This window comes from Aricia agestis, chromosome 2, assembly GCF_905147365.1.
Source record: "Aricia agestis chromosome 2, ilAriAges1.1, whole genome shotgun sequence".
Taxonomy (NCBI): domain Eukaryota; kingdom Metazoa; phylum Arthropoda; class Insecta; order Lepidoptera; family Lycaenidae; genus Aricia; species Aricia agestis.
In genome coordinates this window covers 19231958-19251182 of record NC_056407.1, presented here as the reverse complement: position 1 = coordinate 19251182, position 19225 = coordinate 19231958, and the positions used below count along the sequence as shown (strand labels likewise).

Here is a 19225-nt window from a genome sequence, read left to right as displayed (position 1 = left end):
AAATAAATACCTAAAAAAATATCACATTTACAAAAATATATCCGATTACAATACTTTTAGCCTATTACGCAAAAGAGCCAAATTATTAGAACAGAGTTGTTATGACCTTTATATTAAAAAAATGGAAGACTCAATCACCACTAATCCGAAACAGTTCTGGTCATATGTTAAATCGAACAGAAAGAGTACTAACTCACTTCCCGCGACTTTGTACTATAATGGAGTTAAGGGTGAATCTGGTGAGGAAATATCCAACCTCTTTGCTTCATACTTTCAATCAGTTTTTCAGCTGCCTTGTAACTCCACCCAGTCACTAAATGAAACTGTATCTTCTTCTGTCTTGCATCACAGTATAAGTAATATCGAGATTAATACAGACACAATTCTTAAAGAAATGAAATCTCTTGACTTGTCTAAAGGATCTGGGCCAGACCGTATTACAGCGTTATTTATAGTGAAGTGTGCCATTAATTTAACAACACCACTCACTATACTATACTCACGTTCCATATCTGAGGGCATTGTTCCTAAGATGTGGAAGTCCGCGTTTATCACCCCTATACACAAGAGCGGCAGCAAAAACGACATCACTAATTACAGGCCTATATCTAAACTTTGCATTTTCGCTAAGATTCTTGAAAAAATCGTCTACACTCAAGTATACAGTGCCCTTTCATCTTGGTTTATACCGGAACAACATGGCTTCATTAGTAAACGTTCCACTGCCTCAAATTTACTAACTTTTACGGACTTTCTCGTTTCCAATATGGAGTCTGGGGGACAAGTAGATGCGATTTTCACTGATTTCAGCAAAGCGTTGGACCGTATTGACCATAGCATACTACTGCTTAAGATCTTATCAGCTGGAATCCATGGCAATCTGTTTCGCTGGTTTACATCTTACATTCAGAATCGGTATCAACTGGTAGTTCTTCAGGGCTATGAATCTTCATGGTATCACACCCCTTCAGGAGTTCCCCAAGGATCACTCCTCGGGCCTTTACTTTTTAATATATTCATTAATGACATCTCTTCCTGCTTCAGATATTGTTTATTCCTACTATACGCCGATGACATGAAGATCTATAAAAATATTACAACACCTACTGATCAATTACAGCTGCAATTTGATCTTAAGTCACTAGAAGAATACTGTCTCACCAACAAACTTGATTTAAATGTATCTAAGTGTTTCAGCGTAACTTTTACTCGTAAAAGGAACGCATTGCTAAAAAACTATACTTTAAAAGACCACCCTCTACGTCGTTTAAATAAAATACGTGATCTAGGCGTCATACACGACCACAAAATTCTATACGATGCCCATATAGACAGCATTACTAACAAAGCTAATAAAATATTGGGTTTTGTGCTCAGATCCTGTGCGGAATTTAAAAATATTAAAATAATGAAAATCTTATATTGTGCATTAGTTCGTAGCATCCTGGAATATAATTCCATGGTGTGGAGCCCGCTGTATAACAAATATGCCGATAGAATTGAATCTATTCAAAAAAGATTTCTTAAGTTCCTAGAATTTAAGACTAAAACCACGGACGTAAGCTACAACATGAGATGTGTTAGACACCACATTTTACCGCTTCATCAGAGACGTAACATAGCAGATGTTGTATATTTATCAAAAATTGCACAGAACAATATAGATTCTTCTTCTCTATTATCTAAAATACTTATACATGTACCTTCCAGAACATATAGAAAGCACAAGTACCTCCATATTCCTGTCTTTTCAACAAATTACAAAAGTAATTCTTTCTTTATCAGAAGTTCTAAACAACTAAATACTCTCAGCGAAATATTAGATATTGACCTATTCAGTGACAAACCAAATAGTATTAAACAAAAACTTTCCAAGCACTGGTTTGCTGGCAATGCCTAAGCTATCTCATAGTATTAATTAAATATATGCATAAATACGTATTTATACTTATGCATATACATATAAATATATATGCATAAGTATATATATATAAAAAAAAAAAAAAGCAGACTTTGTGTTTTTTTTTTCCGGTTCATTAATTGTTTTAAATGTTAACGTTATCTTGTGTCATTTGTCAAAAGTTGTTTTTCTTAGAATCTTATAAGTGAAAACATGTAAATGGTCTATTGTTATATTCCTAGAAGTTTTTTATATGTAATTATTGTACTGTTTGTTTTCCTAAATAAATAAAATAAAATAAAATAAAAATAAAATACATGTTAAAATAGGATTTAGCGTAATTTATTAAGATTTATGATAAGTCTACTTTAACTTAAGTAATATTTCAACTTAAGCTGCACTGTGTTGTAATTTGTTTCCATGCGCCAGAGGTTGCTTGGAAGAAATCACTTCATAGCGATAAGGCCGCCTTTGTGCTGAGTTCATGCTTGAGGCTGAGTTCATGTAACTTCTTTTATTATGTTCGTACTATTGGACCCATAAATGTAAAGTATAAGTAATACATACTTTAATAATTATAATATTATTAATACATACTTAATAATATTATTTGAGTGACCTACTGACAATTCTAATGTTTTTAAACCTAGTAAGTATATTATTATTAACAATAACTAATTCACAATTACAAGGTACACCTAAGAAGTTATTTTATAATAAAACCTGTGATTTTATTTTATAGAAAAAAATCTACCTAAGTACTTTAGTTTTATTTCAATGTTTTTAAACACAAGAAGTACGAAGAATCTTATGTTATTAGTTTTAATATATTTTATATTAATATTATTGGCCAAATATTGATTTATTTTCTATTATTTTTACTAATTGTTTGAAGTTTTAATTTGTCTTGAGTATTGACCGATCTCAATAAATATTTTCATACAAAGTAATTATCTTGTTTTTTATTCTAATCTACAACTTTTTTGCTGGCCCTACGGACATAAACCCGACGACAGTCATAAAAAATAATTACTTGGGTCCAATCGCTAGATGAAAAAATGTTAAAAATTCATATCTAGTCATTGGACCCACTGGGTCCAATTTTTATGGGTCCAATAGCCCGAGTACTCATAGCTATTGGATGTCGGGCGACGGTTAAACAATATTTAGATATAATTATTTCCTCCACGTGGCAAAATGATACCAAAAGAGGTAGTTTAACTGGTATACCTTCCCATAATGATGGTAGTTAAACTTGAACACAGCGACGGTATAATGTTCAGTCGCAGGAATCAGGATACAGCTCCCTTTGTAATTTCATATCGTTACAGAGGACTTCCCAACTGACCCTTGACGTGCGTGGCCACTAATGCTTTAACGCAGCGAACTTTAATTCAAAATGACTGATGGATCGAAAGCCTATCTATTAAGGATTAGTACGATGAACTTGATGACTTCATCTAGACTAAATGAGGAGTGAAACGGTCTATCAATGTTCATTTCCTATTTACAAGCAGAAAAACACTTTTCTAATGACTCGATTTTTTAACTGAAACATATTTACATGGCGTTGAAATACCTCCGAAAGTTTTATTATTTTATCCGAATTTTAACCATTTAGAAGAAAAATATTAGAATAGTTCTAATATTTTTCTTCTAAACGGTTAAAATTCTAAACGGTTCTGTGAAATGTAGCTGTTTGTTTGTTTTTTACTAAACTTCCGCGTAGATTAACGGTTTTTAACTTTTTTGCGTAACAAGACGTGTCGAATGGCTTTTTAGGGTTCCGTAGCCAAATGGCTAAAAACGGAACCCTTATAGATTCGTCATGTCTGTCTGTCTGTCTGTCCATCCGTATGTCACAGCCATTTCTTTCCGTAACTATAGGAGCTATACTATTGAAACATGGTGAGTAGATGTAGTCTGTCAACCGTATTAAGATTTTGATACAAAAATGGAAAAAATATTAAAAATTTTAGGGGGACCTATAGGTACAACTGAAACAAAAAAAATCATTTAACCTATGCGTGTGAGGTATCTATGAATAGGTCTTCAAAAATTATATTGAGGTTTCTAATATAATTTTTTTCTAACCTGAATAGTTTGCGAGACTTTTCCAAAGTGGTAAAATGTGTGTCCGTTTCCAAAGTGGTAAAATGTGTGTCCGTTTCGAAAGTGGTAAAATGTACATTACTATAAAAACTACCAATGAAAATTATTTTGAACGAGATCTAGCAAAATTTTTTTTACGTCTAAATGCTAAGCCTTAATAATTCAACTTTCATTACATCAACTGAAATATTATAAAAATAAATTCATCAAAAACTCTTTAATTTCATAAAAAAAGCCTTATGGCTGCTGCGGGGGCGAGCTTCATGGGCGAGTCCAACTCGCACTTGGCCTGTTCTGTCTATTAATATAAGGTCTAAAACATTATATTTTATCGTTGACGGTCATTGTTGGCTAATTTTTCAAAGGAAATCTGCTAAAAATCGGTACAGAGATACGTTGAGGCCCAAAAAAAGATATTAACGTAAAAATATCGACGGGTGCAAAGTAAAAAGAGTCATCTACAAAACAGCAACTTTTCAGGAGAGCGCATAATAGGAAAAAATGCTCCCATTTTGTCAATTTCCGATCAAATTTATTGAAATTTTTATCATTGTTTCATTATTTATTAATGAATCCACATGTATATTTAATTTCTTCTAATTATGTTTAATTTACGAGATATTGTAGTTGTCTGCATCTACATTGCGCTTGAAAATATGACAACTGAGTTAACTACCACTTGGTCGTTTCTACGTGGGAATTAAAAATTATATTTATTAAAGTATTTTTACCGATTACTAGTACGATTATCAGTAACTACGTAAAGTGTAACACTTTATATTATTATTAAAAGTAAGTTATATTATTAAAATATGTAGTTAAACGTTTTACATCTTAAACACACCAAGTTCAGAACATAATTGCGTAGATATCTTTTCTACGTTGTCGATTCGGTGCAAGGTACACGATTTAGAAGGAAGTTAAAATATGAAATACTAGCTTTTGCTCGCGGCTTTGCTCGCGTGGAATTTGAAAATCGCGTAAATTGCAAATATTCCCGTAAGCTCCCTTAGAAACATGATGTTTTTCCAAGACCAAAAGTAGCCTATGTTACTTTTCATCCTTTCAATTAAGTTTATGCCAAAAAACAATACGATTTGTTTCTTCGTTAGAGCGTGAAGGAAGGACAAACAAACAAATAAATAAATAAACATACTTTCCCATTTATAATATTAGTATGGATATACTTAGGAATCATTCATTTACTTTCGTAAAAATCGTATTTTCTCACAACAAAAATGAAATTCTGTGTCAATACTTTAAATATTTTAAACTAATTTAAAAATTATTCAGTATCATTATCAGTACAGGAACTATGTTGTAAATTATTATAATTTAGGCAGAGGCTTATTAAGTCTTTGTACTTGGCACTTGTAAGCATGATGGGTTCATTATAACATCATAAGCATCGCCGGACGTTTTACACCATCGGAGGGGTGCATACGATTCTTCAGAACACAAAATGAAATTTTATTTCAACGATTTCTCAATTGCTTCTCGTGATCACAGAGATCCCAAAACCGGTCAAAGATAAGTTAATAGAAAAACTTCGCGAGAACTTGCAAATGCCGGGATATGATGTTACGCAGGTTGCAATTTACCATTTCTGGACTGATGTAATTGTTTACCTAAATTTTGTCGTAATTTACGTCTCGTATCAATACACGTGTCTTTATTTCTCAATCGCCTTTTCTTTAGATCAATATTTAACTGACGTCTTTTTCTACCGTTTAACGAGGAAGGCGTAGAACATTCACTTGATGCCTCCACTGCCGAAGAAGCATCAATGGTGTTGTCTATAGAAGATTTAAAGTTTGAGAGGGACAATATACTCGATGGCCTGTTTGAGTTAATAAACTCAAGCAGGTCATAGATTATATGAGATCAAAGTATCTGTTTAATAAAAAAGAATATATAATATTTTGATCTAATACCGATAATGGACGCGGCGGACTTGAAGTGATGAACTGTATTCTGAGGGTGTTGGCGTATTTGTTAATTTGCTGAGATCGACAAATTTTCAAAATCATTTTATATTTCAGACTGAGAGTGAACTGGTGTGACTGGCCTAGAGTATTCAGATCATGGGGACTTATCTTACAAAGTTAACTTATATTCATTTGTCTTCATCGGTGACACATCAAGGTTTTCTATAAGATGTTCAATAATTTCATCGGGCAACACAGTATTTTGCTCGATAAATCTATCACTTATGTTCTGGAAACTTTCAACTTCTTTAAAAAGTCGTTTTGGACTTTCTGAACATGAAAAAACAGTAAAAAATAATTAGAAGTCAATTAATATAGCTAACAATAAGAATTAACATAAATAGGTACTCATAAACATAATAAACAATACTAATTTGCAAAAGTAAATTGAGACATCTAAATCACAATCGCAACGTAGAAAAAGCTATATGGCAGATAGCCGCTTATGCCGCATAACATGACCCCCGCGCGTCCCGCGTATAGACGACCAGCGGTAGTTATCCGCATCTACATCGTGCAATTTCACAAAACAAGAGTAGATGTCTTCTTTTACGTGACAAAAGTACCAAAAATAAGGTGATATTTGAATTTTTGTTTTTGGTATGTTGTAGAACATGATATTTTAAGCTAGTTTCTACAAAAAAACGAAAAACTCAAAATTGCAGATGACTTTTTTTACTTTGCACCCGTCGATATGCGCAATAATCGAATTTCGGTTTGAACTTTTTTTGAAACTTGAAGATTCCCGCAGCCCAGGGCCGGATTTATATTTTTTATGAGCATAGGCTAATTAAATTTTATTTTGCCCCTCATGTCCTAGGCCTAGGACGCCAGCCGTAAGCCATGACCTAAACTGCCTATACATAAATCCAGAGCTGCTGCAGCCGCAGTCGTCGCTTCTCGTGGCCCACACACGCTAGTTCCTGTCTACTTCCGCATACAATATTGGTCCGTGATCGATCGACGAGCGCGGGGATTTTGTTGTCTAATAATATTGACGTTTGTCTATACAATCGGCACATCTTCAATAGGGATGATGACAAGGTCAAAGATTAGCGAATTTTGTTAATAAAATAAATAAATCACGGTAAAAAATTAGCGTTCCCAAAATTTCAGCTTGATAGCATTTGTATTTTTTTGTTATGCGCCTTCAAAGTTGGACTTGGAGATTTTTTTTTCCATCTTAATATTTGTGTACCATTCGATAACTTATGCAATTTAAAGCAACTTTCGTTGTGAAACAACTTTCATAAACGCAATATTTAATATACCTATCGAACAAAGTTTTCTCCCGATGCGTACAAACTACCAAAGAGTGACGTCATACTTTCGTAGCACTTTGTATGGAGCGTTTCGGGCAGGTCCATTTTATGAGATGTTTGAATTGTCATATCTTGGTGAATGTTTAAGCTATCAGAGTCATTCTTTCAGCGATGTTTCTATTTTTAAGGGTCTCTCAATTACCAATAAGAAAAAAAAAATAGTAATCATGCCTATTATTGTACGTCACTATGTACGTATTATTTACTAATAACAATTTAGGACTTTCTCTTTCAACTTCTTTTGACCTCCTAAATTCTTCTGATTAATTTCGTTGCGGGTCCCAAGACAGCTTTAGCATGTCAATCGGGCTCCCTGAGATCATATCAAAGGGTTTTCGTGGTTGGATACCGCTGTCGATCCTGGCGACTCAGGAGATACAGTGGTGGGAAAGTGTGGTGGGCCAAAGCCCGATAAAAAAGTAACAATTTACTAATGAGATTTACGAATCAGTCGAGCGCAAATGTTGGTAATTATCCAAAACAAAAGCCGGGCTATTTAAGAAAATGACTTTAAAAACGCCGTTTAATTTTGTAATAATTAGTAAAATACATAAAGTAATGTAAAAAAAATTCTGTAGAGTATAATTTATTTTACTTAATTATTTTTTTAGTTTATTATTTTAATTAAGTAAATAAAAACATTCGTTTGGAATTTTTCTTACACATAGTAAATCACATAATTCCTAATTAAATGTCTCTTGAAATCAAGGGAGGAGTACTTAATTAAACAAAAAGCATACTTCAGTAACTCAAGTAAGAAAACACTTTCTTAATGTATCACGTTTTTTCCTCACAATTAACAAAAATTAAGTACTTAAGTATAATTAGAACTATGTTATTATAAGTAAGTAAGTGCCACTGACCTCTATAATACACTGGACAGGCGATCGCTATTAATAAAATATTCCTATTTGAAAGTCGCCATATTGGCGCTGATTGCTATGTGAAAGCGGTAGTGAGTGTACTTGGAACTACTATTTTGCAAATGGCGGTTGTAATTTTATATGTAATTAGTTCACAGTACGCTCACCGCGACGCTTCAAATCGGCACAAAAAATAGCTGTCATTTTGTATGGCCTGTCCAGTGAATTATAGACGTCAATGGTGAGTGCACTATAATAGAATACTATAACTTTGCACTTAGGTTTTGAAAAACAAAAATATTTTAAAAATGTTTCTGGTTGCACCTCAAGAGGTTGCATTTAGGCCGACAACGCACGCAGCTCTTCTGATGTTGCGACTGTCCATGGGCGACGGTAGTTGTAATCAGGTGACCCGTTTGCTCGTTTGTCCCCTTATTTCATTTAAAAAAAAACTATTAATTTGATGTTTAGGTAGCGGACATAAAGCCGGTACGTGCTTTTCTTCGGAACTGATAGTTTCACCCAAATTCGACCTTTGGCTCCCAGCAAATATTGGCGAAATGTAGATATACGTGGGTATATATTCATGGGCGTACCGAGGGGGGGGGGGGGCAGTAGCCACCCCCTGGATCATGTTGACGTTCCTACTAAGTACATTATCTAGTACTTTTATCTATAAAAATTAAGAACGAATTTTTGCCATTTGTTTGCAATACAATATTTTTACAACTAAAAATTATAATTTTTAATTCTTTATAAACACATAGCTTATGAAAAATCTGATTTGCCCCCCCCTGGCCCAGAACCTGGGTGATTTGCCCCCCCCCTGGCACCAGAACCTGGGTAATTTGCCCCCCCCCTGGCCCATAATCTGGGTACGCCCATGTATATATCATTAAGTCCCTCAGAAAATAAATAAATAGCGAGTGTTTTTACGGTATACCAGCCGTCCGCTTGGAAAAGCTGTAGCCCACGCACTGATAATAGCTTTCAAAGCAGCGTTTTTGCAAGAAACGATTTTGGACGCGTGGCATTCATATTGTATTGTGAAAAAGTAAAACCCAAATCAGATCAATACTTTTATTATACACGAACACTTTGGTAACTAATTATTACACTTTGTCAGTTCGACGTTTGGAACAGTAATGCGAGCACCAATATGGCGACTATCCTATTTATACCTTTCGGAAATAAATAATTTAAATATAACAGTTGTAGAACTACCTTATAAATATTTGATAAAAATTTAAAATAATATCTAGACTTTACAATCAATAATTAAACTTAACATTTCGTTTGACTGTTGACAATCAAATTAACATTTGAGAATTAAACTGAGTAAATAAAATATTGATCATGATTGTAAACAATTATTATTTAAACAATTTCTAACAATTGCCACCATAATAATAATAGGTGGGTGGATCGTGTATTGCCACCATACTAATAGTAAGACCTGTGATATTGCCACATTGCGATATATGTATAAAAGGACAAAAGGTATGCCTATTCAACCAAAAACAGTTTTGATCGGCTATGAATTCTAAATTCCAACCCTTTTTTTTAATATGACATTTTATTTACAAAGCCAGTCTTTGGTTTATATACATATGGATATACATCAACGACGTTTACGGAGAGATCTGTACAAACAAACGCACAACCCATTATTGGTTAGCTCGGTTCCGTTCCGGGAATTTCGACTTGAGAAATGAACCTCGTGGTCGTCCAGAAACTTAGGTCAACAATGATGGCGAAAGGCGATTGTGGAAGCTGATGAAACTCAATCTACAGTTGAGCTAGCAGCAGCTTTTGATGTTAGCATCAAAACAATATTAGTCTATTTGCGACAGATTGGCGAGTGTGCCTCACGAATTTAACGATCGCCAGCGCGACGTACGCGTCAAGACTAGGGCATCGAAACCCGGACCCAATTTTCGAAACCCGGGTTTTCGGGTTTTTTCGGGTTTTCTTAAAATTCAAAGATTAACGATGCGAAAATACTTTGAATATGATTTTCAGCGATTGCCAATACCTTTCCAGTAAAATAATATTTAAATACCATAGTGTGCGGTCACTGCAGTGCCCAACCAAGTCTCGAGTGAACGGGCACGGCCGTACCATACTTTTATAGAAGCGACTATTTACATCTCCTATTATATTATACTAGATGTCCCGCGCGGCTTCGCCCGCGTAAATTAGGAATTTTACAGAAACCGTACATTTTCCCAAAAAAATATTTCCCTCGTTTTTCCCACATTTTCCTCAGTTTCTTCGGTCGTATTAGTCTTAGCGTGATAATATAATATAGCCTATAGTCTTACTCGACAAATGATCTATCTAACACTGAGATAAGTTTTTAAATCGGACCTGTAGTTCCTGAGATTGACGCGTTCAAGCAAACATACTCTTCACTCTTCAGGTTTATAATATTAGGTAGGTATAGATTTTTTTTAATTATCGCTTGACAAACTCTAGTCTCGATCTAAAAGACTATGAAATGGTATAATATGGTAGTGATGATGATGATGATGATAAATGTAAAGTAGCATATGCTTTCTGTTCTTAAAACAACGCCGAAACTCCCAAACTTGTATCTATAAAGAATCAGGAGTTCTCTCAGCACCTTCCGAACCACGGTATACCAGGTATATCTCGGTGCAAAATCTTACTTGTTGTAGCATAATATGCTTAGAATACTTCTCACGAAACCGAAGTCACCACATGTTTCCCTGTAAGTTTTGGGGAGTTCCCTCGATTACTTATGGATCCTTCATCAGATCACCACTTTTGTGAATATAATACCAAATTGGGATGATATCCTATATAAAGAAAAATTTTAAAAATCGGTTAACAAACGGCGGAGTAATCGTTGAATATAAGAAAACGAACATAACACCTCCTCCATTTTGAAAGTCGGTTAAAATTTTAGCCTATGTGTTATTCTGACGTATAAGCTATATTATTGTAAAGTTTCATTAAAATCCGTTCTGTAGTTTTTGCGTGAAAGAGTAACAAACATCCATACATCCACACATCCACACATCCACACATCCATACATCCATACATCCAAACAAACTTTCGCCTTTATAATATTAGTAGGATTATTATATTGGATCTTATCAAAGCTAGGGATTAAGATTTTCGAGCCAAGATTAAGTATTACAACAAGCTTCACCTCCAAATTACATATATTATTAAATGTATTTGTATTTTATGAAATATATAAAAATCTATCAATAATTTTTGAAGACAGTAAATGGAAGAATAACCTTAAATATAAAACGTATGCCAACAAATCTTTATTTAATCTTTTACATTTTTATTGCTGATTATCAAGTTATTAATAATTATTTAGTCCTAATTGATGTTGGCATACATTATACTGTAATTAAATGTTTGTGCCTAGTTTTTACTTGAAATTGCCTTTTGTCTGCCGTGCTACGGTATGAAGCCGAATGTTCTTTGCAATTTAAGGTGACTTTTCTGTCATCTAACTTAGTGGAAAATCTTAAATTACTGAAAAATCTTACATTACACTACACACCAAAGCTTTTTGTAGTCATTAGTTCTAGTCACAAAAGACAAAATTCATGTCAGATTACCATATAATTGATCAGACCAGACCATAATATTATGGCAAATGCGGAAGGTTGCTTTTAATGAATTTGGAAGATTAACCCCATGGTTGGCATGCTGTTACACACAAGAAATTGTCTCTGGCGCTGGTGCTGGTAAAAACTCGCTGCTTGTTTCATCTCGATTCACTAAAGTCACATGTTTTAATAATTCCGCAGTGAGTATGACATCCACGGCCGGCTAAAGTAAAGTAAGACCATTCGTCCTATTATGTGTTACCAACATCAGTCTCTCAAGCAATGAAAAGCAATCTGCCGCATTTGCCAGACCGCAATACAAAAATATGGATTCAGTAGGCCTACCACGAAATCGTTTTAAGACTCAAACAATCGGATGATAATGCCGCGCCCTGCTCTTACAACGTAATTTCTCGTTCATTAGAGTAGGATGCGGCTTTCTCGTACGATTGTTTGAGTCTCAAAACAGTTTCGTGGTACTTCCCCAGATTATACTTCATGGTAACTCCTCGGCATGGTTTTGTCAGTTTCTCCCTGGGCTGGTTGCTTTCCTGGAACCTTTTTACTGATTGCATAGTCTTATTCGCTTTTTGTTATGTTGTGAATATAACAAATAATGACAAAAACATAACGCCAAACAAAAACCTTTAAGGGTTTTTAGTAAGTTGGACGACTGAAAATAATGACTTTAAATTGCAAAGAAGACTGGGCGTCTTACCGCAGTAGAGCAAAAAAAATATTTTTTTAGTAAAAATAATGCCAAACATCGATCAGTATAAATTATTACTATTAATTTGACAATCAGCAATAAAAATATCTCATTCGAATGAAATTTTCAGTTTATAAAACGAAATCAAGTTTTGTTGACTTATCATTGATTTTTATGACTCTACATACCTGTGATTGCTTTAGAAACGATAAAATTCGGAAAAGTGTTTTAATAATATGTTTTTTTTAATACCAAAAAATAAGCTATCATTGTTCCATACACTGTCTTCAAAAATTCCGGACAGGTTTTTAGATATTCCAAAAATACAAATATCCCGAAGACTTTGTTTTTTGTGTATTTTATCAGCAATTACGGTCTATACAAGTTTCAACGTTTTGTCACTAACTAGTGGCTGACTTGCCCATCATCAAAAGTCTACGATACATGCAGCAGACTTAGAAGTTAGAACCCTTTGAATCTGTCCATACTTTATTTTGTAAACCTTTGATCACATAATAAACAAAACTGTGGTCAATCACTGAATGTTGATTGAAAACTATAAAATAAGTTTAACAAGCCTTAGCTTCTATGAAATTTGAAAACTTTTTGCGAAGAATAGATTGTTTGAAGAGACTTGGCTTTTTTACATTGAATAGTTTTGGTAGGATTTTTAAAATATGTATTATTAATTATTATTAATAAATATATTTATGACAATTAGTCTTTAATGCTCTTAAAACGAAACTTTGACTTTAAAATATTATATTTTGTTTAATTATGACCAATATAAATAATGAAACCTATACAATATGTTATAAAAATAAATAATTTGTAGGTTAGTTTTTTATAAATAACTTAAATCAGGTCTGGCCTTTATTAATTATCAAAAAAACGAAAAACCCGGAAAGCTCGAAATACCCGGGTTCCATTTTTGAAACCCGGGTTTCTTCATGATCCCCAAAACCCGGGTTTTCCCAGGTTTTCGGGTTTCGGGAAAACCCGGTCTTGATGCCCTAGTCGAGACCTGCCTTGGACTGCAAGGGTTGATTCAGACCGCAACGCGACGCGTAGATGCATATTTATTATTTTCTAAATTTACCTACCTATATGGATTTGAAAGATTTGCAAAACGTCTCATGCAATTGAAATCTGTCAAATCCATACAAATTTATACCGCGCCGCGTCTCGCCTCGCCTCGTCGCGTTGCGGTCTGAATTGACCCTAACAGGCACAGAAATGAATGAATTTTAGCCCGGCCGCACATTGTCCGAAATTTCTGATCAGAAACAGTTGAAAGTCCGCGCTGTCTCTTACATTTTGTACTGAGCCGAGTGAGCTCGAACTCGCCGGAAGGATATTTCGGATAGTGTGCGGGGTGGCGGTCCGGCGAAATTCAACTGTTTCTGATCAGAATTCGGACAATGTGCGGCCGGGCTTAAGGCGCTGTGGTTGTTGCAACTACGTAAAATGGGTTTTTTAAAACACGTTTTTAGTAAAGGAAATGTCATTATTTAAGTATAAAATAAGTACCGTTTTAAAATTGAGAAAATTTCCTATACGCAAAGGTATATCAATACACAATTTGAAAAATTCTGCTCGATAGAAAAAAATCTCAAAGATGACTGTTATAACGCTGTTTTTCATAATTAAATCATTTTATGGCTAAATTACACACTTTCTAGAAAAAACAAAAAAATGTATTATATGTGTCGTAACCTAACGTAAACGATTTGATATATTTGATTTGTGTAATACTAAAAACAAAAGGTTTTTACTCCTATTTTCTATTATCAAGGCACGCGGCGAGCGCGTAACAGCCACTGTACAAGGCGCGCTGATATGAATGTTATTTTAATGTCCTTAACGTCGATATTCGTACTGACAGACGTTGACCTGCTTATTTTAGGGACTACTGGGCCTTAAACCGAATTCTTACGTGCGACGAAAAACGGATTCTGTTTGACAATCGCCAGCGCTCAACAAGTTGGTTAGATCCTGGTTCGGTACCAAAGCAATGTGCAAAACGAAAAATTACCCCTAGAAAGGTGATGGTCGCAGTTTGGTGGTCTAGTGCTGGTGTGATTCATCACAGGTTTACAAAACGGCTAGAGCATTACTGCAGATGTGTATGTTACGCGCAAAGACCGAAATCGCTCAATGAGCGAAAAAATGGCTCACAACGCGTTGTGGTCACAGTGAAACAGCCGCGACGCGAAATTCGCGTCGTGGCTCTAATGAAAACGACCACGACGCGTTCTGGCAATTACAAAAAGACCATAACGCGAAATTCGTGTCGTGGCTGATATATGCTAGTTTTTCTTGATTTGTTAATCGTCCATAGGTATGGAAGATTATATTTGAATTACCACGCGTGTAGTACGCGTGGTAATTGTTGATTACCACGCGTGTAGTACGCGTGGTAATTGTTGCGCCAGACAGACAGACAGTAATAATATTAGCACGGATATTATGGAACTATGGATATTTTCAAATAATAATGAAAAACATGTTAAGCAGTGATTTGGTAAAAGAAAAAATATTTTGTAGTACGCGTGGTAATTCAAATATAATCTTCCATACCTATGGACGATTAATCAATCAAGAACAAATCAAGAAAAACGAATAGCATTTCAAACACAGCCCACAAAACGAATTTCGCGTTATGGTCTTTTTGTGATTGCCAGAACGCGTCGTGGCCGTTTTCATTAGAGCCACGACGCGAATTTCGTGTCGTGGCTGTTTCACTGTGACCACAACGCGTTGTGAGCAATTTCTTCGCTCATTGAGCGATTTCGGTCTTTGAGCGTAACATGTACATTGAAGAACTAACCACAATGATGGCGAAGCTCGCTCGTCTGCTACCAGTTTTGGTCAATCGGTCGTCTCCAATGCTCCTTCACGACAAGCGCGACCCCACAATGCACAAGAGACCATCTCTGAGCTGCAAGAGTTGGATTTGTAAGCTATCCGTCATCCACCGTCCTCGACGCAGCTACTGACTAATATTTTTTTAAATATTTAGCGGGGGAAAAAATTAAATTCAGAGAGGCAGTACAAAACGCCTTTGAAGAGTTTGTTATCTCCCGTCCAGCAGATTTTTTCAAGAAGAGCATCCATAAACTGCCACTGCGTTGGCAAATATGCATTGATTGCAGAGGTTATTATTTTGAATAACAAAATAAATAAGTTCTTACTTTTTTTTTCAAACAAAACGGCAATTTAATAGGTAAAGACCTAACTAATATTATGGCTAGCATATTATAGTAGGTCGTTTCGATTTAAAAATCGAATTACTTCGCGTGTTGTAACACAAGCCAGTAATTTAAATGCATGATTTAAAAATAAACGACACTAAAAGCATTTTAAATGAAATCACAAACAAATGTTTTAATGTAAACTTATACTCTTTTGTATTCAATACCGACCAAACAAATTCAAGTGTAGTCTACTAAAAATCCTAGCTTCAAACCCAACAATTAATTATTATTACTAACTTAACCTAGCGGTCTCCAACGCGAAGTGTTTTTTTGAAATATTTATTACTTTTAGGTACTTTAGGATTAAAATTTCACATTTTTTTTACTTTTTAAAGGAAAGTTAAGTTTATGTGTCGAAGAAAGTTTGTCGAGGGTTTTTAAAATTTTGAATTTATTTTTTTCTGAGATAAATCGTATCCTATGCTCTTATCCGAGACTCAAAGTAGCTCTAGGCATACCAAATAGTTAAATCGGTTCAGCGGTTACGGCGTAAAGAAGTAACAGACAGACGGACAGTCACATATTCGCATTTATAATTAACTATTAGCATTATAGCATAGATATTTTAGTAATATTAATAATAATAACAACTCCCATACCGGTTTCGGTGACAGTTACACAGGAGTAAGTTTATAGTGCCCAAGAGCATTCTCTATTCCTTTTACTCTCATAACCCAGTGGGACGACCGACATGACTGGCGAGAGATCAGACGCAGGGCCGACTTTTTACATGCCCATCCGACGCATGTCTTATCCTAACCAAACTATACCACATTGTTTCCAACACGAGAATCGAACCCACGACCTACGAGTCAAGAACCACGTTTTAAACCACTGGACCACGGAGGCGTTAGATATATTAATATTAGCATATTACGATTCGGAAAGATGGACAAATCGTTAAACTCCATTTGACTGCTGTTGGATATCGTAACATTTTATTGAATGGTCCACTCGCAGCGTCAGCTATATTTTGACTGAGAGTTACGACGCACAGAGTGCAAGTCAAAAGAACTTATTGCAGCGTGGAAAATGAACAGCTAGAAAAAACTATCATTAAGGAGAGATTTATGTAGTTTGTGGGATGTATTTTGAAAACTTTTAAAATTACTCGTATTGTAGATAATGACGATGATCGACGCCTAATCCCAAAGAACTAGTTTCTTCAAAATACTAAACATTAAAATATTTTATATTCTTGCAGATATAAGGCGATGTGCAGGCTGTCCCCAAGATGGACACCATTGAGGACGTGCTGGTGTACAACGGGTCCAACGTGACCGTAGCGGAGCCGTCCTTTTCCGAGCCCGATGGCCTCGACGTCATCCTGCCGCTGAGCGTCACGTACATCATCATCTTCGTCTCCGGGATCCTCGGCAACATCAGCATCTGCTTCGTTATCAGCCGCATTCGGTCGATGCATACCGCGACCAACTTCTACCTCTTCAGCTTGGCCATATCGGACTTTTTGCTGCTCATATGCGGGCTGCCCCTGGAGTTGCACAGGCTTTGGAACCCGTTCTCCTACCCGCTCAGCGAGGCCTGCTGCATAACATTGGGATTGATATCGGAGACGTCCGCCAACGCGACGGTCCTGACGATCACGTCGTTCACCGTAGAGAGATACATCGCCATATGCCACCCGTTCATGTCGCATACCATGTCGAAGCTGTCGCGAGCGGTGCGGTTCATAATAGCCATCTGGATTTGCGCGCTATGTGCTGCGGTGCCCCAAGCGGTTCAGTTCGGCCTAGTGAGCTACAAGGACAACGATCAGGTGATCACTGCGTGCACGGTGAAAGGACATGGCGTGCACCAAGTGTTCGTGATATCTAGTTTCATATTCTTCGTGGTGCCGATGTCGCTGATCACGGTGCTGTACGTGCTGATAGGCATTAAGCTGCGGACCTCAAATGTGTTGCACCCAGTGAAAAAACTATCCACAGATAGTGACAAGCCGAACGGCAAAATGCAGTACCGGAACGGAGTGTCCCAGCGGAGGGTTATCAGAATGTTGGGTAAGTAATAAATATACGTCCCTGCTTTTAGGAAGTTACTTACGTCCGATAACATTATCGATGAACGATTTATTTTTTGTTGGAAGAAAAAGAACATATTGATATAGTGCAAGAATGCGTTGTGCAAAAAAGCGCAAGTCAGTATAAAATTAAATTTCAATCATGGGCCATGGCCTATTATCGGGGCTACAATGAGTATGACGTGGACACTGGACACTTGGACAGGTATCATACACACGAATCACGATACGTAACGATATGCGATGCGACTTTACGTAACAGCATCGTGAATTTACCAGGTCGTACCCCGTTTCGATTCAGTGTAAACTGACGCTGTCGGCAATATCTATAATATAAAAATGAGTCGCTGAATGTGTTGCTAAGCGCAAAACTCGAGAACGGTTGGACCGATTTCGCTAATTCTTTTTTTTTAATATTCCTTGAAGTACGAGGATGGTTCATACGGAGAGAAAAATTCTAAAAAAAAAATAATTTCCTGAAAAAGTCTAAATACAACACTTTTCTATACTCCCATACAAAATATATTTTGTGATAATACTTAAAAGTCAAATATATAAAAATGGATTTTCAATTATGTTAGTAACGCTAAAACTCGAAAACGACTGAACGGGTTGGGCTAATTTTAGTCTTAAAATATTCGTAGAAGTCCAGGGAAGGTTTTAAAGTGACACGAAGTTCACCGGGACAGCTAGTATTTTATATACATGTCACCCTTTTTGAGGCCAGTAAATTGCCATATCATGTTTGTAGGTGCTTTTCATCTAAAATGGTTCTGGTTATTTGTTATTGAAGGCTATTTTGGGGTCCATGGTAAATTCTCATGGCAGTAATTTCCTCGTTTTACACACCCTCAGGGGGAATAGAATTTCATGACATGAATGATGGTGGCTCGTGTAGGAATAACGAAACATTTTTGGGGTATCAGCTGCATGGCGTAACTCGTATGAGTAATGAGAGTACTACACAAAATTAAGAAATATGGCGCGAATATCAATTAGGTTATAATATTATGTACCATTGAGGAAATTGATTCCTAGGCACTTGACAGACCAACGTCATGTCAATTCAATGTTAATTCTGGACGGCGCAGCGCATGGTAAGACTTGTATAATCAAATAACGCGACCAAGCTACGTAGGTCCCCCATCTGCCTAGGAATCAACTTCTCTAATAGTACTTACTTACATAAAAATATGTTATGTTTGCATGTACTTACTTTTAATAATAATAATATTAATGATCGGTTATTTGCATAGAATGTTGTTAACATAACAAAAAATTAAAACCGACTGGCGACTTCCAAGGTAAAAACTAGTGTCCGACCGAAACTGATTATTCAGCCGAAACGAAACCGAAACCGAGCTTTCGGCCTTACTCTTAGTTTCGGCCGAAAACGAAACCGAAACCGAAACTTAGTAAAACATTCAAAATTACGATTA

General features: G+C 35.7%; 1 protein-coding gene across 2 annotated transcripts in view; it reads left to right on the top strand.

The window, feature by feature from the left end:
• LOC121737956 (pyrokinin-1 receptor-like) overlaps window positions 1–19225 on the top strand; it is a 149848-nt gene that overhangs the window by 52261 nt on the left and 78362 nt on the right. For both annotated transcript variants that reach the window (XM_042129702.1, XM_042129711.1), the window contains exon 2: window positions 16953–17766. In XM_042129702.1, the coding sequence (XP_041985636.1) occupies window positions 16983–17766 (784 nt within the window). In that variant the 5' untranslated portion in view covers window positions 16953–16982. The remainder of the gene's footprint in view (window positions 1–16952; window positions 17767–19225) is intronic.